General features: G+C 37.8%; 2 protein-coding genes across 8 annotated transcripts in view; one reads left to right on the top strand and one right to left on the bottom strand.

Moving 5' to 3' along the window:
* LOC100577798 overlaps positions 1–26,095 on the top strand; it is a 238,344-nt gene that overhangs the window by 113,771 nt on the left and 98,478 nt on the right. For all 7 annotated transcript variants that reach the window (XR_003304591.1, XR_003304592.1, XM_026440403.1 and 4 more), the window contains one exon: positions 11,232–11,302. Coding sequence is in view for 5 of the 7 variants with exons in the window: in XM_026440403.1 (XP_026296188.1) it covers positions 11,232–11,302 (71 nt within the window). In the remaining 2 variants the exon portion in view is untranslated. The remainder of the gene's footprint in view (positions 1–11,231; positions 11,303–26,095) is intronic.
* Positions 1–26,095, bottom strand: part of LOC412801 (mediator of RNA polymerase II transcription subunit 12) — a 479,417-nt gene that overhangs the window by 393,929 nt on the left and 59,393 nt on the right. The window contains exon 2 of the mRNA XM_396254.7: positions 13,338–17,866. Within this exon, the coding sequence (XP_396254.6) occupies positions 13,338–16,541 (3,204 nt within the window). The 5' untranslated portion in view covers positions 16,542–17,866. The remainder of the gene's footprint in view (positions 1–13,337; positions 17,867–26,095) is intronic.

Genomic DNA, 26,095 nt, shown 5'->3' with positions numbered 1-26,095 from the left:
TTATGCTTCATTCATGCATGTCGAACGTCCACGAATGAAATGCATTTTATTTCGAAATTTCAGTTTCGATTATATTTTCAAATCCCTATAAAATAGATTAATCCGCGAGATTAATAATTGTGTTTCTCGTCACAATGCCACATCTAAACAAGATTTTTCTTTTTTTCTTTTTTTCTTTTTTTTTTTTTTCACGTTATGCTACTCGCGAAACCAGTTCGTTAAGCCGCGATCGAACAATGTTTCATGCTCGTTTCGAATGTTGAGCGTGATAAAATGAATTGGACTGTGTTTGCGGACGCGAATCGTGGTTATTGCGACACTCGAAAACCACGGGGAAACACGGTCCAAGAGAAATTCTACACGATGGGTTTGTATTTGATCGAGATACCAATTATTTAGAGATCAAATAGTAATTTCCAATTATTGGGGTCATTAATAGTTTAAGACAATATTATTCTTAATCAATTAATTAATTAGTCTAAAAGTCTAGTTCTTTCACTTTCGAAACTTCAAGCATATTCGCGGAAAAATGATTAAAAAACTATTCGAGTAAATTTGAAAAAAAATTCTCGAATAAGGCAATAAACGAAATAACACTTTTCGCAAAATTATTCATACGCTTGCACGTGTCTTGATTAACTTGATAGAACGGCATGCACAGTTTAGCCCAATTCTTGGAAGAGAACGAGGGCGCATTAAGTCAGAAAAGTTTGAGAAATCGAGGCCTTCCTCGTGCCTTCCTCTCCTCCTCCCGTATTAAAACGGCACACCCGAGGCATTAATATCTGTAAGGGATGGGCCGCAATTTGTCCGCATTACCATCCTGGGCGGCAAGTTCATTTGTAAACGAAATTGAGGGCTTCGGGTCCCGTTAAATCATTCTCGTTAATCCGGACTCACGGATGTTTATCCCTATTGAAAATTGCGCCACGGAGTAGTAGTCGAGCAGTAGTGGCGGAGAAATCGATTTCAATTTTCGGGTTTCGCCCGATTCCATCGCGGCGAGGTCCCTTCGACAACCAATCTGTCGAAAGTTCATTCTCGTTCGACTCGCCGTTAAATAACACGGCGGCGACTCGTGCCACGAGTAATCTCGCCCCAAATTCACGGAATTCCACCAAGGTTTAACGACAGACTCTTCACGAAACGAGAACGCGTGATCTTTACGATCGAGACGTAAGAGTTAGGAAAAATATTAGGTGGAGGAGGCTTCATTTCCATAGCACGCTCCTTCATTATTCTTTTCTCGTCATTTTGCTAGTCGTCCACTAGAATATTCTAATTTATTTAGACTTTCACAGAGATAATCACTTCGATTGAGATAGAATAAATACGAAGAACCGAAGATTATTCTTTGCGATTCGTCTTCGTGTCTCGATTTCTCGATTCTTTAACACGCTGGCGCGCCATGAATCGGGAATGCACGTGAACGCATTGCATTCAATCCCACTTTTGAATTGTAACGAAGGGGGAAAGATGTAAAGAGGATCTAATCCGGATTTGATTCCAAAATTTCTGGCCACCGACTCGACGCAGACAATCACTTTGCTCTCTATATCGTTTACAGGGACAGGATAGAATTCCATTTCTTGCCGAGGCGATCGCCAGAATTTGGCACCGGGGACCGGCTCCGTTGTCCGTATTCGTAATTGCTACGAGTTTTCCATCGAGTTGTATGAACGTGCGCTCGGCCAACGGATAATATTCCAAGCCCGACCCAGTTTCGATAATTGTTCACCGGTCCAGTTCCTCCTAGTTGCCCGATTCTTAATCCCTTTTTGTCGCTCCTTCTCGTTCTCTGCCCGCCGCCATTTTTCTTGTCGCCTCTTTCAGACGTTTTTATCGACCGTTTTAATCGTCGAATCCGGGTCGCGTTCACGAATGTAGCGGCGCTAGAACAAATAATTAACCCGAACACGAAGATAAAAAAACTTCTAAACTTTAGTTGGAAGAATTTAAAAACTAACTTTTTTCTGGCAACAGTGGCTTACAATTGTCGACTTTCTCGTTTATTTCACGATTTATACACACTTGTCGAAGAATATTTTTAGAATGGAAACACGAATAATACATTTTGCGTTGTGATCATTGTTTCTTTTAACGAAATCTCTTTTTTCCCCTTTTTCAAGTGTACATAAAAATGAAACTAGAATATATATATATTTCTTTATCAAATATTTTTCTTCTTGCGGTTTAACTTGTGATGTAAAATGACACGTGACGGTTACCTTGAATAAATACTTATGTATGAATAAACTTCGGCCAAATTTTAAAAAGATTCTCGTGCTTCTGATTATAATGAAACGAGATATGAAATTACTTGTTTCACGAAATCACTTGTCCAATCTGAATTCTATGTCCACATTAAATTAAATAAATTATAAATAATCATTGCTTAATGGAAACGATCTCGATAATTAAAACTTGGAAAGAATATATATATATATATACGTATAAAAGAATCAATTTTGAAGAGTGTTTGCAAAAGTGTTTTTAAGAGTTCGACTAGCCATTATTCGTAGGCGACTCTAGGAGCCACCTCTGGGGATAGAATTGAAAACAAATCAATTTATCGAAATGAAACGTGGCACGATGGCGGTGGAGCACGAGAATAAGTGAAAAAATCCATCGGTGGAATCCACGTACAAAGGAAATGAGAATCCCACTTCGGGGAGGAAGCGCTCACCCACCTCGTGCGCGATGCTCCATTCGGATAATTATACAATCACCCCAGGACCGCTTTGACCCGCAAGCGATCGCTTGCTTCGAGTCGAAGTGATATTCAATTTCTGAATGAGATAGATTCTGAAAAAACCATTCGATCTCGTTATTATTGCCGGTTTCTATTGACAGTGACGCGGAGAAAAATTACGGCCACGGTTTTCGACTTCTTTTTTCCCCGCGCCTCATTAACGGCGCGAAAGTTTCCACTTTGTTCCGTTACAGGATCTCGCGTTTGGTCGTTGAACTTTTATCAAGATATTATTAAGAAACGAAAGAGAAGGGAGATAATTATGAGAAGATGATGATAAAAAAGGGAAGAAGAAAAAGAAAATTGCATGATAGTTTTTACGGTTTTTTCTTAATTAATTCTGAATCTCTCTCTATCTTTTATTTTTTAAGTAGAATATACGATTATTCGCTTCGATATATTTCAAACGTATCTGATCGACGTAAAAAACAAGGTAGGAAATATTTTTTAATTTGTATATCCTCGTGGGAAAAAATATTTTAACGATTGTGGTATGGTACAGTAGTAATCGAATAATAACTTTTTCTCCCTTGAAAAAGAAAACTTCGTTACAGTACATTACAAACTGTACATCTTGGCGAATGAATTTTTGTAACGTCAAGATATTTTGTACGAGACAAAGGATGTAAAATAATTTGAAACGCGCAGAGGAATGAAGGAAAATAAATGATATATTCTCATTGTTCTTTTTTTCTTATTATTCTTATTATTTATATACTTTGATTTCATTTCAAAAATTTGTTCTTCCAACAATTTTCACGGATATTTAATTAAAATCATTCTAAAATATAATGTTTAAATATCTTCTTTTTTTTATTTAATTTATATTAAATGAACACGTTTCTTTTTTTAAAGAAATGATTGATATATTTGTCAACAGGAAAAGATAGGCTTTATTCGCATCAACTGAATTCATTTCAACGAAATGGAACCATTTTATTTCCCTCTGTAATCGATACTATTGAAATTCAACGAATATTAATTACCTTGTCGAGGTGCTCTAATTGTGAACGGAGAATTACACGCAGATTCCCATTAAAATTTGAGTAAAAACTTGACTGAGAAATATTGGTTAGAGCATAGATCGGAAAACGATTGTTATTTAATTAATTTCGATTGTTTTTTTGAAAATTGCAAATAAATCTGGTAATTTTTTTTCTTATATCTCTCTCTAATGAAAGTAACAATTGTTAAACTGACAAATATTTTTCTTCTTCTTCCTTCTTTGTTTTAAATCTTCATTTACGTATAAATTTTTATCCTTGTTGTGATTGAAATGATAAAACATTCTCTCGTTACGTAATAATTATACAATTTATTAAAAAAAACTCGCTAATAATCCCATCCTTTTCCTATTGAAAATTCATTTTATCACGAATGATAATTATAGAAATATGAAGGAGATGAGGTATAATGAGAAAATTACTAGCCCTGAGTCATTCAAGACGAGATTACTTAATACGATTCAGCCTCGTTTCATCTAATAAACTTATATCATATCGTTAATGAGAGATGGAAAGGTAATACTCATTTACTTTATCATTTCTATATTAATAACGTACAAATATATCATGAATATTCTCTTTTATATTTATTATCTTAATATTTTTTTTATAATTTTTAATCGACGATTAATTATTTTGGATCATATTTATAATAATTCGTAATAATTTCTTTTGAAATATTAATTGTACATCGTTGAAAAGTAATATTTAATAACGAAGTATTGGAGAGTCGCGTATAATTTATTAGAAAATTACAAATTGCAAGTATATTATATAATTTATGACAACACAGACTAAGTATAGCAGTTGATTATTCATTTAAATTAATCTCACTTAATAATACTCGATGAAATTTTAATCTTCATTTCGTAGTCTTAGTTCGTTTCAAGAGGATTATATTCCCACTGCTCGATCAATGTCTTTATTGACAGTTAATTTTATTCAATAACAAATATTTAAAACCGATTAATTTAACATTAAAAACGAGAAAATATTTGTTGAAGATATTATAAGTTTTTAGAAACTTATACGATGAAAATAACTTTTAATTGGAGCTATAAAAATATTTTTTATTAACTATTAACTTATAATACCTCCATATTCGAACTTTACATTCTTTTTTTTTATTTTTTATACAATTCAAAAAGGTAATATCGATTTACTGCCAGCGGCATACTCTTTTTTACATATTTCACCGTATGCAAAAATGGAAAATAGAAAAGGATAAAAGATGGTACAGTGCGTTTTCCTTTTCCTTCTTTTTTTTTTTCTATTTCATATTGTACGCACGAAAAAATCATTCACGAATCGATATTTAATACACGACCGAAATAAATCTGCACCTTTCTCATCTTTAACACGCAAAATTAGATGAAAATAATTCTAATTCTAAATATGATTCAATTTTATCAATTCAACAAATGACAATTATATAACAATAACAAATACATAAATACGTAACGAATAAAAGTAAAAATAAAAATAAAAAACAAATTCATTCACGTTAGATCAAATTGTAGAATAAACGCGATATAGATCACGAGGCAAACGTTTTGCACGAGCCACCGTAACTTCTACCGTAACTTGCGCAACAATTTTACAACTTCAGAATCACTCTCTCTCTCTCTCTCTCTCTCTCTCTGTCGAACTATCGAGAACATTTAAAATTCCTCTGGAATCCCCTAAAAAAAATCTGGGCAAGCGAGTTAACACAGGATGAAACAACGAATCGGGGGCCGATAAAATCATATCAATGTTTCGCAAGAATGGAAAAACCAACATGCGCATTCGTTTGTTAGCATTTGGTAGGAACGGAAAAACAGGGGAGGCGCGGCTCGTAATGCATTGTTGTCGCTGCGTTTAGCGGGTGTTTGTGTCACTTTTATGCGACTTGGATGCGAACGGCGCGCGAGATTTCGAAAATAAACAACGACCGAGCACAACAACTGGAACGATTGGGAGCGGAATGGAGTAGGAAGCGATACGGTGGCGTTTCAAAAAACGGTCACCGCGGTCGGTCGATAATCGGAAAAGCGGAAAGAGCTGTGGCGAGGCATCGATATTTCGGATATTTCGCGCACTGGCAGCACGGGAATGAAAACCCAATTAATATATTGCTAGCGATTAGAACGGTGCTCGAAAGTCGATCACCGTTGAATTAATGGTAACGAGATCGGCGGTGTAATGTTTTTTCCGTGTCGTTTCGTTCATCCATTTGAATCGGGCGCGCCTCGCGGCTCATCCCAAGAAGAAACGGGATATCGGTGGAGAAAACTTTTATAACTGTTATAATTTTCTTTCCTTTCTTTCCTTCCTTCCTATCTACTTATACGCAAGTTATTTATTACATTTTTCAAAATTTCTGACAATGAGGATTGGATATAGCTTTATTTCTATTATTTCTTATAATAATATGCCCATACGTTTAAACAAGTTTTAGTATTACATATTTCTTACGTATTTTCAACTTATTCTCCGAAAGATACAATTTATTTCTAATTGATTATATCTGTTTTCCTGTACTGTAATATTTTCTAATATTGTTTTGATGTCAAATTGATCAAATTGATACGATAATTACAGATTTCTTATTAATCGTGTTCACAATTAGAGGAGGAAAAAATAAATCGAGGGAAGCAATTATGCTTTAGAAATAAAAATGATATTAGTTAAGAATCGGATGTGTTTAAACGAAACTGTCCAACCGGTTCGATAAATTTTCAGTAAATATATTGGACAGAAACTAAAGCAATTAAATTGCGAATAATTTAACGTTCAAAGTATTCCTCCTATCAGATTCCCAAACAATACTAAGAAATTGTATCTTAGAGGCGAATTGAATCATGCAGTTTATCGATTACCCGTTCATCGCGTACGTGCTCGGATTTTTATTAAAGATATCTAGGCTGGAATTTCTTACCGTGAATCTGCCTTCGACCATTTTTCGTCTGCTCGAAGAAATACGAAAATATAACGGGCACCGGTATGATTTCGTTCGATTCATTGCATTATTTAATATTCTTCCGTATCTTTTGTTCTATTTATTCTATGTATATATATATATATACATAGATAGTTCTATTTTCTTCGCTTCTCGAAGCTAATATTATTCAATTTCTTCTTCTATCGATGAGGTTATTTTCATGGATAATAATTCTCTCGTTGTTATAATATTGTAAACAATAATTTTACCTCTTGTAATTTAATTCTTTTTCCTTAAAATAAAAGAAAAAGAAGAAATATCGAAATTAATTTTATTTTTGTGAGTAGAAGTTCTGAAAAAAGATGAATCTTTAAAATTATTTCACGAATGATTGCTTTTATTTATCTTCTTCTTCTTAAAACAAAGACAATGACTCTCCATATCTCAATGATAATGGAATTTTTATCAAGTTATATATGTATATAATATTTTAAAACGCTCGAAAAATTAAAAGAATTTCTTCATCTTACGTAATCACGTAGTCACGAATTTCCAATGGAGCAAACAAATAATAATAAAATTTCAATATTTTTGAAATATATATAATTTTTCTGAATCGCAATTAGAAGTACAAATAACGCAATCGTTATTTAATTACACAATTTCACCGACGGTATAAATTCTTTCACTATTTTAATTAATACCTCCGCTGAAATACGAATTAAGTAAAACAGAATGGAGGTATGCTTAACCGCGTAATTGTTAATATTAGTTCAACGAGACACGGAGGAAGATTTTCCACAGCACGATGTCGTTTCACGTGATTGCAATACGGTGGTTTCGCGTTTTAAACTCGTGTACCACATTTCTCGTTTTCACGATTATTCTCGGTTTTTTCCTCTCTCCCTCTCTCCCTCTCTCCCTCTCTCCCTCTCTCCCTCTCTCCCTCGCTGCCTCAACATGGATCAGCCGCAAATTCTGGCCGCTGTTTTATCCGCCAGTTATAGAAACCGGCGACAGTACGGCAAATCTGATTAACCGGTGGCTGGTCGTTTCGCGTGGCACGATTTTTTAGTGGGACATGCAAACATACGGCCCCTGCCAAGCTCAAAGACGTCCAACCCTAGCTAGAGGGTTCTCCTCTCTCGCCTCCATTGTTATCTCGGACTTTTGTGGACCGTAGAACGGATTGTTTTCGGCCTCTCTGGCGACAGTTTTCATTTTGCCATTCAGAAAACTGCTGGAAAGTTTTTGTTACGCCTTCACTGTTGCCCCGAAGTGTTTGTCCACGAATCGTTCCCAACTTACAAGAACGGAAAGCACTTTCTGGAAAATCCTTTGAAACCGTGGACACGATGAACTTTCCTCGTAATATGTTTTTCAAAATTCTTCCTTTTTTATATATATTTATATGAAATATTGATAGAAGGCGAGAGTAAATAATCGGAGTCGAGAAAACGATGATCGATTGACTTTTTCTGGATTTTTTTTTCTAACGATTGCATCGATAGATCAAAAGTTTTCTTTCTCTCTGGATTATCATTTTTTTTTTTACAACTCTGAATTACACTGTACAAAAATTGATTATGCAAATTGCACGCGAATATTCTCTCTCGAGTATATATTTTTTTTTATTTTTCTCACTAGATAAGAGACACATTTCGTGTAAAAACTTTTTTTTGTGATCGCATACACATCATTAATATAATTTTTAATATTCCCAAACGCTTTTCTTTCACACCTCTGAAATTTTAAATTGAATATTTAATAATCTCGTGCATCGCTCTGTCTCCATCTCCAAACTTTTCCTTTTCGTTCTCATAAAGTTTTCATAAACTTTTCATACTCTTCCATTATATTTAGAGTTTTTTATATTATATTTAGTGGCTCTTGATTTATAGGGGATACACGTTATATATTTTCTTATCATTCGATTTTCTTCGCAAAATTTCTTTAACAGAACAAAGGAATCGAGGTATTTTATAAACTGACTCGACATGGAATTACTCTATTCTACGATACGTTTAGGAGTAGGAAAGGGATGAAATGAGATAAATTTACTGGGCGCCAGTTTCCTTCTCACGAACTATCATTATCACCTTAAACAATTGATGTACACTGTCCAGAGTTTAGAAGGATAGCGAAAACGTGAACAGATCATTAATTTCAATTTGAAAAGATAATCCTGAAAAATGAGAAGAAGTCGTGTTCTCGTTTCTCAGATAACAACAAGAAGTTTAAAATAAAACTTAATTTATATTTCATTTCAATATCGATTCTAATAAAAACAAAAATTATAATTTATCGTAAGAAAATCTCTGTTTTTGAACTTCATCGAAACAAAAATATTTCACGATATAAAAAAAAAAGAACAAAATCCCTTTTTTTCTTTTTATTGTAACATCACACATACATACACACAAAACAAAGAACAAATTTAAATAACGCCCAATCATTTCCATTCAATCATAACTAAACCAATTATCTTCTATTAATATTAATCCCATCGTATCAACCCGACAAATATTGGAATTCCTGTATACAGAATGAAAAATACTATATCAAATTTGTACAATCTTTTCGCATCTAGAAAGATCTAAAAAAAAAGACCTTTTTTTTAGATCAATGATTTCCAATTAATTAAAAACACCAGTTTTTGACGATAAAAAAGAGATAAGCTTCGAGCATCGAACCACTTTAATTCATTCTTCATTTTTCTGCTTCTAATTTTTCGTCACTGTTCGCACAATATTTCGAATTTCGCAAATCTCTCTCTCTCTCTCTCTCTCTCTCTCTCTCGTTTAACATTTTATGCGCGCGCGATTCGAATCCATCCCCTCCTACGAATTTCCTAGCGATGCTCTGCCGTGTGTGCCTGTGCGGGGGAGAAGCATGGCGGAAATTCTCGTCGGTCGAGTTACGCGCTCCTTTCTGAATTTACGTTACTCGAACTGGCGTGTCTCGGATGGCTTGGAGCTGTTGCGGAGCCGGCAAGCTTTTGAAACCGCAACGCTGCGAACTTTCCCCCAAACCTTCCCGTTGTGATCTTCGGTGACACATAACGTTTACGCGATTTAATGCAGCCAGTGTGACCGACTTGAGGGAACAAACCACTTATCCAAGTTGGGCGAGATCATTCGGAGAATTAAAGCTTGGCTGAAAAGGTGGAATGTTCTCAAAGGGGTGGTTTTCAACCCTTTCGTGTTGTGGCAGTTCGATTAATTATTCTGATGACTGAATATAATAATAAGTGTGTTAAAGGTTAGTATAAATGAGGTTGCAAAAGAGAAATTAGAATTGAATGAATGAATTGGAGAATTTTTGGATCTGTTTAATTTCTTCAAAATTTGTTTTTTTGTGTTTTATTCGATGTTATTTCAGAATTTTACATTTATTTTTTGAATTTTTCTTAATCACATTTCTCTTGGAATTTTAATTTTTTAAAAAGTAGTTGGATAATATGGAAACAGTAAATAATAATCTTTCTTTTTGAAGGCAATATATTTCAATGGAATAATTAAAGCAATCGTTATTGGAAATTCTTTTTTAGAATATAATAATTGAATAATATTATCTTCTTTGAATCTAATTAAAACATCGATGAACGCGAAAGATATTGATCCAAATAACAATATTTTAACAGCGTGTAAAAATTCTCTTTTAAAAGTATCTTGATACGATATTATCTTAAAAAAAAGATAAAAATATTCGATCTCTAAAATTCTAATATCGATACTATAATTATTTGCACAATTTTCTTTTTTTAAATAATTACTATCTAATAAAAATCATTTCAAAAGGACGAACTTGTATCATTTCGCTTTTCTATCATTTCACCATAGTAATTTCAATCAAGCGGTCGCGACTATTTGACAATTTATCCGTGTCAAAGAGGTTTCTGAGTGACAAGGGATGAATTATTAATCGATCGAGCAATTACTAGTATAAACTGGGATGGTCCACTCTCACGAGCCGCAAGCGCACCACGTCCATTAACGTCGCGAAATTCTGTCCCCGGCTCGTCCACTTTTTATTTCACACTTTTCTCCTTTTACATCGCTAAGCACGGCCGAAAGTGTTGAAAGAAGAAGACATTAATTACATTAGAAACGAAACACGCCCGCTTGCCTAGACACTTGGCCTAGTAAGAATCCTCTGGCGAGTAAACGAGGCGACGTGCCACGGTCCAGGGACGCGGGAATTCTCTTAACCCTTGTGCATTGTGCACGCTGTTACAAAGAAATGATGAAAAATTGCCCGTGAAAATCCTTGCTTTCGGTTCAATTGAACTTTCTTACTGATTTTATTAATGATATTTTTTAAGACGATTAAGAAAACTTATGTCACGTTAAGTGAAATAGGAGAATATTCGTTTTTCTTCTTTTTTATAATTCTCATTTATTTCTTTCTTTATTAGAATCCTTTACGATCGATTTTAGGATTCTTCGTTTCCTTCCACTTTCTTATTTCAATTTTCAGTATCATTTAAAAGACTTTTCAATATTTCTATCAATTTTACGACTTTAATTCTACTAATTATTATTATTTTTAGGATTAGAAGACTGGGGGATTATTGAGAAGAAAAGAGGAAAATTGTGGAGGAACTTCAGTGGCCTGCAATTGGTGAGTCAATTCGAAACGATTATTTAATCAATTAATTCAAGATTAAGATTAAGATCAATATTAAATAACCTAATTTTTCCGCCAATTTCTTTAATCCAAAGTTTCATTACTGGATTAAAAATCCAAACACGGAAAAATCACGATGACAGATCTTAACTCCTTTCTCAAAACTCGGCAAGACAAGACTCGGAATTGGCATATTTCCATTCGATACGAGAACGAAACATTCCCCTTTGTTTCGTCCAATCCTTTATTCGGCCACTTGTTTCGCGCTTGTATTGCCCCTCCAGAAAAGCCTCCATTATCGAATTGTATCAGAGGGGGATGGACCACGAATCCGTCCTCACCCTCCATTCCTCCACCCTTCCCTTCCCAGTTGGACAGGTTAGGTAACGCACGCCGGTCGGAAATACGAATTCTCTTTACTTCTCCATTGTCCACCGTGCTGCAAAGGGGATGATAGAGGCGGGTAGGGTAGGGGGAGGGGAGAGGGGCGATGTTTGCTCTTCTGGGAAAGTAAACTCGGGAGCTTTTCATACGCGCGCGACTCGCAGCGCTAACCCAATTTTAACGGTGCGACGCCGGCGGAGCTTCGTCTACGTTTTCAACGTAGAGAGACGAGCCGGTTATTTGCCTTGCCTTCCTCTTGCCGTCTCCGCAACGGCCCCCCCCTCCCCCTCCCCTTCCCCGTCTTTTATGCAAAGTATCGGCAAAGATTGGAAATATCCGTGTCGAAAGGGTAGCGGCCATCGATGGTTAAAATAATACGAACGTATCGGTCGAAGGAAGGTTCGAAAATATTTTCTGTTAGTCGAGGTCTATATCTATTTCCGAATATTTTCCTTCCGTCGAGCGCAGCGAGAAATATATTTACTTTGAAATCTATAGAATCCTTTGGATAATATATAAATTTATTATTATGATAATTAATAATATTCGAGATGATGATGATGCTCGGATATTTTTAATTACGTTCAATTATTCGATTCGTAATTCGATGAATCGGTAATAATTTGCCATAAATATATTTTACTCGCGATTTCAAGTGTGTTGATGTATTTTAGAAACACGAAATGATGTGCAAGAATTATGGATTAAGTTCATTGTAAAATTCTAATATGATAAATCAGAAAAGTTTGATTGAAAGAAGAAAAACATTTGCATCGGGTAAAGTAGCACAATATTAAAAAAAGGTAGGTAAATCCCTCGAATACGGATTATATTTAGACGAGCGCGTTATGCAGTCGCGAAATCCAGGATTCCATATTCGAAACACGTGCACGATCTAACGGGTGACGTCGAGGACGACGATGAGGGTATCCATCTAGTTTTATACCACGAACAAAGTTGTCTGGACGAAAAGATCGGGTTTGGGTATAGAGTGAAAGGTACACAGGGCTGGTAACGAAGTTTTCAAAGACAACATCGAGCCTGATATCTAACGAGTTCATTCCACTCGGGTTCCATGGCAAAAACTGCAAGTGGAGATCTCTATCTTTCCGCCCAGGTCACCGGTCTACCGCTCTCCCCCCCCCCCCGTACCCATTTTCACCCCTTTCCGATGCGCAATTCCCTTCCCGTGCATTATTCAACCGTTGCTCGTGGATTTTAATTTTACAAGGGATATTATTGAGAAAGGGATAATGCGCTTTGATCGTTCGAGTGTGTCTCTTATCTTATCGCGAATAAGATACCTTGCTCTTCTTTTTTTCTTTCTTATAGAGAGGTACGCGCTTATGAAATAAATTTTATAAGATTAAACTTTTATGAAACTCTTTTGAACTACAGTTATTATACGCATCTAAAAGAAATTTCTAAAAATTATGAAAAAATTATAATATCCACTCTCGGACAGGTTGCTTACCTTTTTCTTTTTTCTTCTTTTAATTAAGTGCAGAGCACACAAAGTAAAATTAAAACTAATCTAATCGAACGATAAGATGGAAAAAGTTGGCTCATATTCTACATCACATCGTCATGCAAAACGGAAAAGTAACATTTAATAAATCAACCTGGAATCGTTGGACGTTCTTACCTCCGATTCCGGCGATTGAACGATCAACGACGTTCTCGGTGGTTTTTCCGGAGGCACCTTCTTCAACGTGCCGGTGAAGGAAGCGGAGGAGACGGCGGTGGACGAAACGGCCTCGTGGCCGTCTATCTGGCACTGAAGCCGATGGAACTGCGAAAACGAAGCGCGCGACGCGTCGGTGCGCTCGAATTGCGGCAGACACGGCAACGGCATCTGCGACATGTTCGGTATCTGAATAGAATTCGGGTCGCTTGTATCGTGTTGCAGCCTGGGCGATAGCTTCTCGCAGACAGACGATTGGCAGGATTGATGATTAGAGTTCTGTGAATAGGAAGCGGTCAATAACGTTTGATGATGGCTGTGCGGCGTATTCTGGCTCTGCGTCAGGCAACTCTTATCGGACGATTGTTCTTGGTGGTTGGGCAGCGAGTTCGATTGAATCTGGTGGATCTCGTTCCCGATCCCGTGCGATTGAAAATCGGCCGATCTTTGCAATTTGTCGCACAATTGGTTCTGCGCCTGCAGACTTTGCAGTCTTGCCTGCAAGTCGCTCTGTTGGTGTTGAAACTGCGCCACTTTGTCCAGGATTTGATTTTGACTCTGAAGACATTGAAGCTTCGCCTGCAGATCGCTCTGTTGCCGCTCGAATTGGCTCAGTTTCTCTGAAATTAAATCCAGACTCTGTTGATTCTGCAATTGTTGTTGTTGTTGTTGCTGCTGCTGCTGCTGCTGCTGCTGTTGTTGCTGCGGCGTCAGAGCGTCGGACTTTTCGTTCTGTGGATCCAATTGACTTTGAAGATTGTCCGTCTGACTCTTGCTGTGAGTCAATAGATTGCTGGAGACGTTGTGACTCTTGCGATGACTGTGAATTATATGATCCACCTGATCGATCGGTTTGCCCAAACTCGTTTCACCGAAATCCGTTACCACAGTGAGAACAGTCTTGGTGTCTAACTTAGCTTCGCTCAGGGCTGGATACTGATGGCATATGTTGGGACTGGCCCTTTGAGAGGAGGCCGTGCTGGCAGGGGGTGGTCCCAGATTCGCCACGGATCCGCTAATGGGTTGCTCCTCGAACTCCTTCCTCGATAGTTCCATGTGTTTAGTGAGATCAGCGCTGACGTGACGCAAATGGCGACGTTGCTCCATTATCGTCCTCTGGCTGATGTTGGGAATCGGTTGAAAGGCCGATTGGGTCATTCTCCCTTCCTTCCTATCGTCCGCCGTTTGATGGATCTGTCCCCTCGGATCTCTCCTCTCCTCGGACTGATTACGGGAACGCGGGCTCGTGGACATCATTTGATTCTGCATCATGCTTCTCTCGTGCTCCTGCCGTTGACGTTGCTCGGCCCATATGGTCAACTCCTGCCTGGTTTTCTCAAAATTTTGATTGACGAACGAGGGACTCTTCTGCCCGCCACGATCCGCCGATCCCTCGCGGATCGGCATGAACGGCATAGGAGACCTTCTAACGTCCTCCATTCTTTTCCCTTCGATGCTCATAGGCGACCTCCTGTGCTCGTCGAAGTAATCGGACCGCCTGTTTTCTTGCGGCATCGCCATTCTTTGATTAGGGCTCACGTTGCCCCATTCGGGCTTTCTGTCCGCCCCTATGCTCTTCCTATTCTCTTGTCTCGTATCAAAAGCCATCGGAGATACTCTCAAGCTCGTGTCCAATCGCCTTTGATCAGGCGGATACACTTGATTGGCTTCGACCCGTTTCGGATCCACCATGCTTCCGCCCTTCCTGGCCGGCATCAATATTTCCTGATTCCCGTCGCCGGGGAACGTGAAGGTGATCGTGTCGTTCCGCCGCTGGAAACTCGATGTAACGTCCACGGAAATAGATTTCCTGTGTTCAGGCCTGGCCACGTACAGGCCGCAGTCAGCCGCCACGGCCTCGCACATTTTTTCCCGCCCAGGTGGCGGCTGATCCTCGTTCGTATCCACGTACAACCCGTCCTGTCGTGTCCGCGGATTTTGATTAATGGCCGCCAGATACCTCCTGTCTTGGGCATTGGCCACTATCTGTGCACCCTGAACGATTATCGCCCCCTCGCTCCTGTGGATCTGTTGCTCCTGCGGGACAGGATTTTGACCGGGATCGTATTTAGCCTTCTGCATCCCGGCCACGTCGACGCTCGCCGACTTTCTGTGCCCGGTGTCGTGCGTGATCTTCGAGTTGCCTCGGGGGGGAACCATGGGTTTCGGCCCGCGACTCGGTCGCTCGCCAGTTGCCATCGCGAGACCGTGGGTCACGTTCTGGGCGATCGGTTGGATGATCGGTTGGGTCTGGTATTGACCCAACTCCTGCGAGAATCTCTGAGGATTGGGCGATTGTTGACCGAACTGTTGACCCGGGTAAATTCCCGCGTGGGGTGTGTACGGTACCGCGTTCATCATTGTCTGGGGATATTGGGTGTAAGGGTATTGGGGCTGGGTACCGTATTGAGCGTAACCGGTCGGTTGAGGCACTACCACGCCTGAGAAATACGGCGGCTGAGGGCTGGCCGATTGAGGGGGTATTTGCGACCCGTGTTGAACCGTTACGTACTGACCTTGACCAGTGAACATAGGATTCGCCGCGCCTCCTTGGTACAACGTGGGATCCCTGTACGTCACGTCTCGGGTCACGTAACCGGCACGCTCCGCGTATTGCGCCTGTTGAGGATACATCTGCGGCCTCACCTCGAACTGGCTTCGTATCTGCGTGTACTGAGTCTGATCGTAATCGGGCACGAATTGGGGTTGCGCTTGGACAGGAAGGGTTTGAGTGCTAGTTTGGGACACGTTCTGCGCTCTCTCCGGTGCCGTAGACTTTTCTTCTCTCCCGTACTGTTGAGGAGGAAGTTGCCCAGTTGGTGGATGTCTGTCCTCGGGAACACCGACCACAGCTTGCTTCCTTCCAGTCGGGTATTGGCCGGTCTGCTGGGTTTGCTGTTGCTGCTGTTGTTGTTGTTGCTGTTGCTGTTGCTCTTGGCTCTGAGCCTGACCGATCGACTTGTTCTGCTGTGTCCTGTCTTGGGAGAATCTGTCGTACTCTATGGTACGGTTCTCGAAGCCGTTCGACAAATCTTGTTTGGCGTTATCGGCGGGCGGCTCGGCCCGACCGTTCTGACACGACGTCTGCTGGTTCTCCATCGTCTGCCCGATCTGGTTCTGCTCCTGGTGGCTATCGTTCACCCCCCCTGAACCAGACTGCGACATGCTGGCGGCCCCCACCGACGGTCTTCCGCCGATGTAGCCGAGAATTCGCCCCAATCCGCACACCGTGACGATTTTATCGTTCAACTCTCTGTTGGAAATCTAGATTCTCGCTTCAACGCAATCGTCACGGATCGCGTTTTTACGCCTCGTAAATTCCTCCAGGCCCACTCGAGGCATGTAAACGTCGATATTGGATGTCGTTTCTGCCTCCTTTTCTGTGATCGAATTTCTCTCTCCTCTCGCCTTTATTTCTTCTAGATCTCGTGGAAACTAATCTCGCGAGAGGATCGGATCACAAATGTTTCTTTATCGCTATTATCTTGTACCAATATTTGTTTCCCTTTTCTTTTCTTTTCGATACGATTATTAGAGATTCGAGTCGAAATTTTTTAGTCCAAAAATTTATCTCTACTGATTGAGTGATTTTTTTTCTCCTCTCTTCTTTGAACGGCCCGAAAAATCAACGAACGAGCTTGTTACGCACGATCTACTTTCTTTTTTCTTTTTTTTACATTTTCCTTATTCGGATCGTTCGCGCTCGTTTCTCTCCTGGGGGCTTCGTTAATAAATCGCGGACTCGTCGAATAATATTACGTGAAAATTTGAAACGTTTGTCCAGGCAGAAGGTCTTTGAGCACCGTCCTCGCATTTCTCATTTTTTTCCAAGGGGGGGAGGGAGGAAAAAGGGAACGCGCAATTGCGAATGTAATCTCTTTTATTGCGCCCCTTTGACGTGATCGCCGTTTTTCGTTTCGCAAATCTTCGTCGATTCTATTCTATTCTCGGCTTTCACTTCATAGTTTTCTTGTCGTCTCGTCGACGAAATTGTATCGCGAAGAAAATATGGTTCTCCGCTTCGCGTGTCTCCTTGTTCGATAAATAACCGTTACTGATAATTTATATATCGTTGAATTATTTTCGCGAATATTATTCCAAAAATTTTTACTCGCGATTCGAAGTTTATAAACGCTTAAATCTTTCTTACAATATTGTATCTTCTAGGGTTAATTGAAATTCAAATATCGATTAGCTGTTGTAAATTTCTCGAAACGTTAAAAAATGATTCCATCAACGATACTCTCTTATATTTTTATTATTAGTTCCTTGAGTGAATTTTGATTTCCATTAGGCAGTTTTTTTCCTTTATTATTTTTAAATAACTTTCGTTACTCTTCGAGTTGAAAGACGATGTTTGATTTTATTGTTCCAGTTTCGTATCGACATTCTTCCTTTATATATATATATATCTAACGAAAGAATTAATTCCTTCTTTTTCGCGGAATCGTAGCAACGATTTCATCCACGAAAATATCTGTAGGATCGATCTGCAAAAGAAAGACACGAAACAAACGTACTTCTCCATATTCCCTATATTTTATATAAATTTCCCTCGCAATATTCGGCGCAAGATTAACGTTCGACCAAAATTTAAAATTAGTTGAGGAGAGAGGGGGGTGTAAGAGTAATCTCTATTATTCAAATTAACACGTTCAACAATAACCAGCTAACACCGTGAATTAATTAAAATAATCGTTAATCCGGAAAATAATCCTCGCCGCTCGAGCTCTCTGTTTTTGCATAAAATTAAAAGTCCATTAATAAGTTTTCGAAATAAACGGAAGAAAACATCGAAATCCCTATTAATTCTGGGGGAGGTTGAAACTTACTTCCTCGCGTAAATTAAGGGTCTGGTAATAGTTTCTCCACGGCTTTCTGAACCATCGAGCCGTGACTAACGGAGGCGGAACACCGAAAAACATCGGAAAGGAAGTTCGAATAAACTGTTGGCCGTTAATTCAGAAATTTCACGACCGGATTCCGAATGGAGGCGGCTCGGCCAAGACGTTTATTTAGCTTCGACGTCGGCTCACAGAAATGCCGGCAATCCGCGTTTCAATTTATCTAACCGACAATGACAAGGGCGAACAAAGAGTTCGCTGCTTCGGGGACGATCTATTTCACTCGGTGGAACGCGAATTGTTTTCGTGATTTCCCAAGCGCCTCGTGATCACTTTAGTTTCAGTAGACGCCCTTCTTCATTCAATCTTTCATTGCCTGAAATTTACTAACCTGTAAACGGAAAATTTAATATTGAAAATTTCTTCCACAGACCTTTGAAACTGACGAATTCTATTTGTATCTATTTTTTTTCTCTTCTTTTTTGCATTAATAATTAATTTCCTCTTGGTTGGGAGTAATTGTAATCATTTTTTCGACGAAGAATCGAATGGAGATAATACAGGCAACGATATTATGTGGGATGATGAACAGAGACGTGGAAAATTTACTTTAATAACTTTTTCGATGAAGAGAGTCGAATAGAGGAAACAGGTTAGAAGATGTTATGAGGCAATTAAAGGGGAATTTCTAGAATTTCGTCTCGTTTGCGGGTTTTTGATACCTGCACAGGGCCATTCACTGTGTTTTATTGCCGATATATCGCTCGAAGAAAGTTGCCTATGGCGAAAAATCTCTGATAGAAACTTGGATAGAAGGGAAGACGCATTTATCTGTAACAAGAAGTGGTCTATAAATCCGTTTACGAGCAACGTAATACCAAATTTACTGGAATATTTATCGAAACGTTTCAACTATCGCTGCTAAATGTTGGTATTAATGTGGTATTAGGGTTTATATTGTGCTTTATATCGAGAATTTCTGATATTGGTACTAATTATTCCTCATCTGATTGAATATTAATGATGAAATTTAATCATATATGGAATAACAAACTAATATTAACAATCCATCATACATCATCCATCATTGCTTTCGTTCATCATTATCTATATTCTATTCTATAAAGTTTTTATTTCAAAAAAATATTCGCACAAATCAAATCACTACGATATCTTTAATCATCTTTAAAACTTTTTTTCTCGGCCAATTTCAAACACTCGAACGAATACAAATTCATAACTATATAATAATTCGACCCCTTTCGATGTTCAAACAGAAAATACATTATTTTCTCAACGAACAATTCCTCCTTAATCTCGATAATCGGAATCATATATAACACCTCCAGTGTCCATAAAGCAGACGCGCCACTTTGCAAGCGACCATCCTTTAGATCCATTCGAGGGTTTCAAACTAACACAGTTTGCACAAAACCTAGGGATGTGCTTAAAGTGACCATCTCGTTTCGCAAACAAGGGACTCGTAATTCATCATCCCCAGGCTTGCCAACACGCTTTACATCGAGACTAATGACTGGTCTTTATACACGGGGGTTGAAAGGTTGACGCGTGAATGCCAGTTTGTGGGCTGGACGTCATGTATCATGAAACATGAACCGGTCGAAGTGAAAATACACTGTAAATTGAACTAATGGTTTCGGATCCCGTTTATTTTCGATCTGTTTAAGAGAAATCGTTTTATCGTTGTTAAATAAGTTATATATTTGTGATCATAAATTATATCGCGATTACTGGCTTTGGAATCTGTGAACGGTGAAGTCTGTACGATCATTCTTTCTTTTTCTTTTATATTTATCAATTATCCCATGACTCGATGAATTTTATCTTATAGTTTGTAAATTATAAGAAACATTATTTGTTGTTAAATAATTTAATTTGGAATTTCTCATCCTCACAAATAATCTCGACAATTTCTATTACAATTTTTATTACAGTGGAATAAGAATTTGATCAATTTATTAGAAAGAAAATTATTTTTAAAATTAGCAAGTGTGACTGTGATTAAGAATACATTCTAAAAAATAATTAAGAGAGGGAAAGAGATAGTGAATTATCATAATTAAATGCTAATCATCTAATTACGAGGTTCATAAGCATGTAGCATTTTTCATCGTTATTTTTCCTCTTTGATTGTACTCGTGCATTGTGATCATACATCATACACATTGAAGATTGAAAAAAGTAAGAAAGATGCGTAGAAGCGGAGGATACAAACAACTCGAAGATATTTCCTTGAATATGTCTGGAGAAAAATTTCCAGTTACCCATAGAAAGACAAGTAAATTGCTTTTGTCCTATGTGGATGTGCATCCTTATACACATTTATAAACAACAAACATTTATAATCAAGTTTACAAATTTATGTGCACTTTGTTCATTGATTTCGAACAAGTTGAATTTCTTTTCTTTTTTTTTTATTATTTCGCGAAAATTTATAAATAATATATGAATAATATACTTTATTTTCGAATATTATAAATATGGAATTTCATTTTTTCAATATATTTATATCAAATCTTAATTTAAGTTAAATTCGAAATTAAAAATAATTATTTTTTTACACAATTTCTATTGCACAACTACTGTTCCAAAAATGAATACACAGAATTCCAAATTAATTTTCATCCTTCGAATATTTACTAATTTTTATCTAAAATTAAATTTCGTAGCGATCGAATCATTTTCCGGAAATTTGTTCTACCATAATGTAACTCGATGTTAATCCAATAAAGATTCATTTTACGCTTGCGTTCGTAATTCAAGGGAACATGATCTATCAAAGATCGTGTATATTTGCACGATGTTCACTATCAAGATCAAAATAATTTGATCCGGAGTGAATGTGCCTTGGTATTCCTGAATGAAGCTAAATATACACATACCAATATAACCAGCACCAGTAATAGGGAAATTGTATTAGAGGTATATATATTATATATGTATACATCGTTGCTGCTCGAATATTTACTTTGCATTTAATTGTATCCGCCCGTTTCTATATTTATATCGTGTTATTCCTGTTTAGTAAGCGTGTTTCCATGAGCTGGCCGTGTACAAATTTGCCATTTCCATGTATATTACATAGGGATTGCATTGTTATTGAATCAATCGCTAATTAATTAACAACAGAATGTTAAAAAAACGTCTGACTAACGTATATTCCCATAAAGATAAAATATTTTTCGAATCGATAATTCGTGCACGATTGTTCGATACAAAAGAATAATATTTTTCGATGACGCAAAGATCTTGTTCGTCGTAAATTGGCGAGGGAAATCTTCCATCTCAAGGGGATTCATCCGCAGGATCGTATTTCGTTCGACCAATTTGCTTTATCGATCGACCTTTAATGGGTCAAGTCTGGCGTTGATCAGATATCAAAATAAAATTCACTATCTAATTTCTCGATCGTGTTTAGAATTTATTTAGAATTTTATTCTTCGAAAACTGATGTGCAATTTCATTTTTCATCCGTGTACCTTTCTCTGGGGAATAAATAATACTCTCAATTATCTTGTATATTTGTTCCTCGACGATTGCGAATTTCTTTTCGACGCGAAAGCCGGCTTGTTTCCTTCGCGCTTCAATTCGCTATAAGTCAGCTTTTCGAACACTGAACGCGCGAAGTCTTCAATCGCATCTATTAGTTTTACGCGCTTCCCTCCTCAAGATTGAAGTCCTTTACGTTTCAAAAAGCCCGCATGAAATGTTCTCTTGTGTTGTGTTCTTGTTTGCACGGCTTTGAAAGAAAGGTAAACGCGCTGTTCAACTATATACACGTATATATATATATGTATATTCAATACGTAATACGTAAATTCTTCAAAGAAAATTGACTTGGAAAAATGCATCGATCGATTCTTAGAAATCTTAGAAGCTCTTTAATCGTCGTCCATTTTTTTTCCCCTCCCCCTATCATCGATTTTCATTGAAACTTCCTCCTTCGTCCAAATAAATTTCCCATCGCGATGTACATCTTCTGAGATTCGATTCAAATTTTTAATAATAATAAAAAAAAAAGAAAAGAACTCGAGAATCCTCGAGAAACTTCTCCTTTCTTTCCTCTTCCTTTTTTACACCCATCTCATTTACATTCCAATTCGCCTTCGAATCGCGGACGAGGAATATTAAACGTGAAAATTGGCGAGAACCGATCCCACGTTTGTATAGATCCAATATCGTATTAAATAAATCGTGAAATATTAGAGGAGAAGGTAGAGAGACGTATCGTATCGAGACGAGTCATTCTTTATTCCAATATTCTTTCTCTCTCTCTCTCTCTCTCTCTCTCTCTCTCTCTCTGTAACACGCACGAAGAAATCCGTATCGAATTATCGACTTGTCAGTCGCGAGGGGGGGGGTTCACCCCCCGGAAACTGACGATAACGGCGGGTCGTCGAATGGACCACGACCGAATTACACCAATTTCCTCGTCCCTCTCCCCTCCCCGCCCCTCCGTCAAAGTAGTGGCCCTGGTTATCGGGAGTGCGATCGACTGTCGCGATGCATCGGGATCAATTGAAATCGGCTTGAAATCCCATTACTCGCCAATACCGGGAAAACACGATAACCCGGTCACTTGGGCATTTATTTCCAAGGACTTTCCAATTTCTCCCTCCCCCCCCGTTATATCGGGGAACAATAAGATATCGCTATTTCTACATTTGGCCGCCAGAAATGTGCACCGCAAGCGGTTTTGGGTATTTACGATTTCGTCTGGAAGATGGTTATCCGTGATATCAGGGAGAAAGGAAGGGAAGAAGGGAGGATGAGAGGGAGGGGGAAATAGGAAATCGAAGAGTTTTTATCGATTTTCTTCTGGAGGATGGGAATATGGGGATATGGAATAATAATTTTCTTTAATATGGAGGAAAGTACTATGAAATTCTGCTCCTTTTTTCTTATTTTTGTATTTATATGTATTTTGGTATTTCGTTATTATTTAATTCCGTTATGGATGATAATAAAACGGACAATGTATGGATAATGAATATGCTGATGGATATTCGTGGAAAACTAAACTGGCAAATAATCGTGATAATTAGTGGATGAATCAAATATCTGTTTATTATGTTCAATTTTGTATAACATATAATATATCAATGGAAATATGTATATAAATTTAACTTCTAATCTAATTTAACAAATATCAAGTTTAAAAATTGGAATTTATTTTGAAGTCTTGGCCTGATTTCTTAGAAGTAGCGAGTGAATTTAATTTCGTTAATGTTTACTGAACTATAACTGAGATAAATGGAAGGTAAATACAAGATAACATCTGCAAACGGAATAAACAAGTTTCCTCGCTCCAATCTCCGCGAGCATATTCATTTTCCATTGAAAGTAACCAAGACTAAAGGTAACTTTCTTTCCTCCTCTCCCTCTCCCCTCGTTCCTCCTTTCCTTATCGCGCTTTCATCTTCCAAAGATCTCAGAAAGAAAAATAAAGAGAATAAAGAGAAGAGAGGAAAATAAAATTCTCCAATATCGGATATCTTTATCACTAGAGCGGATATCGCGCTTTCTTCTTATTCCAGAGAAGAACTATCCATCAATTTATTTATCGCCCTATCCACCCCAAACCACACCCTGGTTACTACTACTAAAAAAAAAAAAAAAAATTCAACGATAATTCGAAACGATACATCTCCACATCCTCCCAACGTAACAAATTACACGAATCAAAGCCCAACCGTGGCCAAGATTCATCTCAATGTAATTGAATGATCCTCGTTCGACTGGCATCGAATCAAATTTTGCCAATTAACGTATCGAGTTCCGCGGTTGATCCGGCTCGATTAAAATCGGCCAATGCCTCGCTGCCCTTTCGCCAAGTTCATACGTTGGGCCACTACGATTGGCCAAATTGGCCCGTGAAAAAAAAAGAAAGAAAGAAGAAGAAAGAAAGAGGAAGAAAAAATGAGGAAAGAAGAAGGAACGATAGGAGAGGTATCTGATTTGGTCTGATTTAAAATCCACCTCAGAGCCAAAAAACGAAACCGACTCGCCATTCCCTCCTGCGATCCACTCTTGTGCAGGCCAACCCTTTTATAGGATATAATATCCGTGCATCATCTCACGCGAACCTCTGCAACCATGATACTAGGATCGATGTGTGCAATCTACATGCTTGGAATGAAAATTTCAACTTCCTTAGGAACTTGATTCTCTATGGATTTGCGATCTGCGTGATAATAATCATAATCCTCGAATTGAGATCCCCTGAAATTTTTTAATTAATTTGTATCACATCTGATACATATAATATATCTATCTGTATTGCTGTTATTGGAGGATGATACGTCGATTTGGATTCATTATAATTAAATTAGAGATAGAAAGGATTTTTCTTTTTAGTGATGAAAAATTTATATAATAATTTTCTTTAAGACGAGTAAAGGAAAAGAAATTGTTTCGTTATTTTGATACGAGGAATCCGAGATATTTTTATCGCACGCCTGTATAATCTGTTTGAAACGGGAGGATGAAATTTCGATCTATTTCGACGAGCGTTTTAAAACTCGACGCGATGAGTTGGTGAAAAATCTGGGGTACGGATTTGTTGGGGACGAAAAAAAAAAAAAATAAAAAGAGAAAAAATGGGGTGATGAATGATTTCAATATGTAGATCGGTGTGCTCCGTTTTGTTCGCATAGCTCGAATTCGAAACGAGAAATGAAAGGGGGACAGAAGAATATCGATGCCTAAATACATCATATTTAATCCGAATCTATCACTCGTCGATATTTTTACTCGTCTCCCCGAAAAGGACGATCCTTCTCCTCGCGATTATTAATAGATATCTTCTTCGCACTGGTGTCATAATGATACATAGATAATATAGCACGTTTGATGACATTTTTTAATGACCTAATTTCAAGATTTCTCTCGCTACGAAAATGAAAAATATTTCCACGGAAAATAAAATTATCTTACGAAGTACATTCAAAGTTGATTCGTGAAAATTTCGATTAAAAGAAAAAAAGTGTTGAGAATTTTTTGACTAACTCGATTCATCGCATAAGAAAAAAAGTAAGAATGGATTTAAAATAATAGACCTTCCTATGAATACAAAGCTCTACGTTTTAACGAGATATCCAATTATAGTGCACGAGCAGGGGGAGCAAAATTTCTCCCAAACACGGAAAATGATTCTTAATCGCGTTAAGTTTCTCGTATAAATTAAGAATAACCATCGTTTTATTTTCATCGTCCTTTCTTTCTTTCTTTCTTTTTTTTCTTTTTCTTCTCGAAAGTTTGCATTTTTATACTTCTTCCAAGTAGTCGTAGCCCACGTTAGGATCGTCTGATTTCCATATTTATCGTACGGTTCGAAAGTTCCTCCCCTTTCCCTTTAACTCGAAAACACTCGCCACCCTCGAGAGGTATCGATGTGGAAATTTTCGTTTTATCCTCCACGGAGGAGAAAATGAAACTTTGCCGATCGTACGTCTTGCTTCTTTCCCACCCACGAGAATCGGGCGACAAACTGAAACGAATGAAACGTCAATACCGAATCGACTTTCGTTCCCGTATTTATTTATTTTCCCACGGAATTCATTACAACCCGTATGGATGGATCATTCGGCGTTCGAAAGAAAAAAAAATGAAGGATGTAATTTTCAAATTCTTTGTTTCGAAACCGTTTCGACTATAATTCGAAGGATTAAGGAAACTTGGAGGAGAACTGGGCAGTTTCTGTAATTCTGCTCTCAGATAGTTCTCTAGCCAAACTTTATTCCGCGATCTTATAAATAACGTCGTACCGATGGGAGAATATTTAGAGCTCTGAGTTTAATTAAAGCGAGAAGAAAAAATGGAAACTTGTTTTCTTACTTGGAATATTATAATAAT

This window comes from Apis mellifera, linkage group LG4 (assembly GCF_003254395.2).
Source record: "Apis mellifera strain DH4 linkage group LG4, Amel_HAv3.1, whole genome shotgun sequence".
Classification (NCBI taxonomy): domain Eukaryota; kingdom Metazoa; phylum Arthropoda; class Insecta; order Hymenoptera; family Apidae; genus Apis; species Apis mellifera.
Note: the sequence above shows the minus strand (reverse complement) of the source record. Positions and strands in the feature narration are given on the sequence as shown.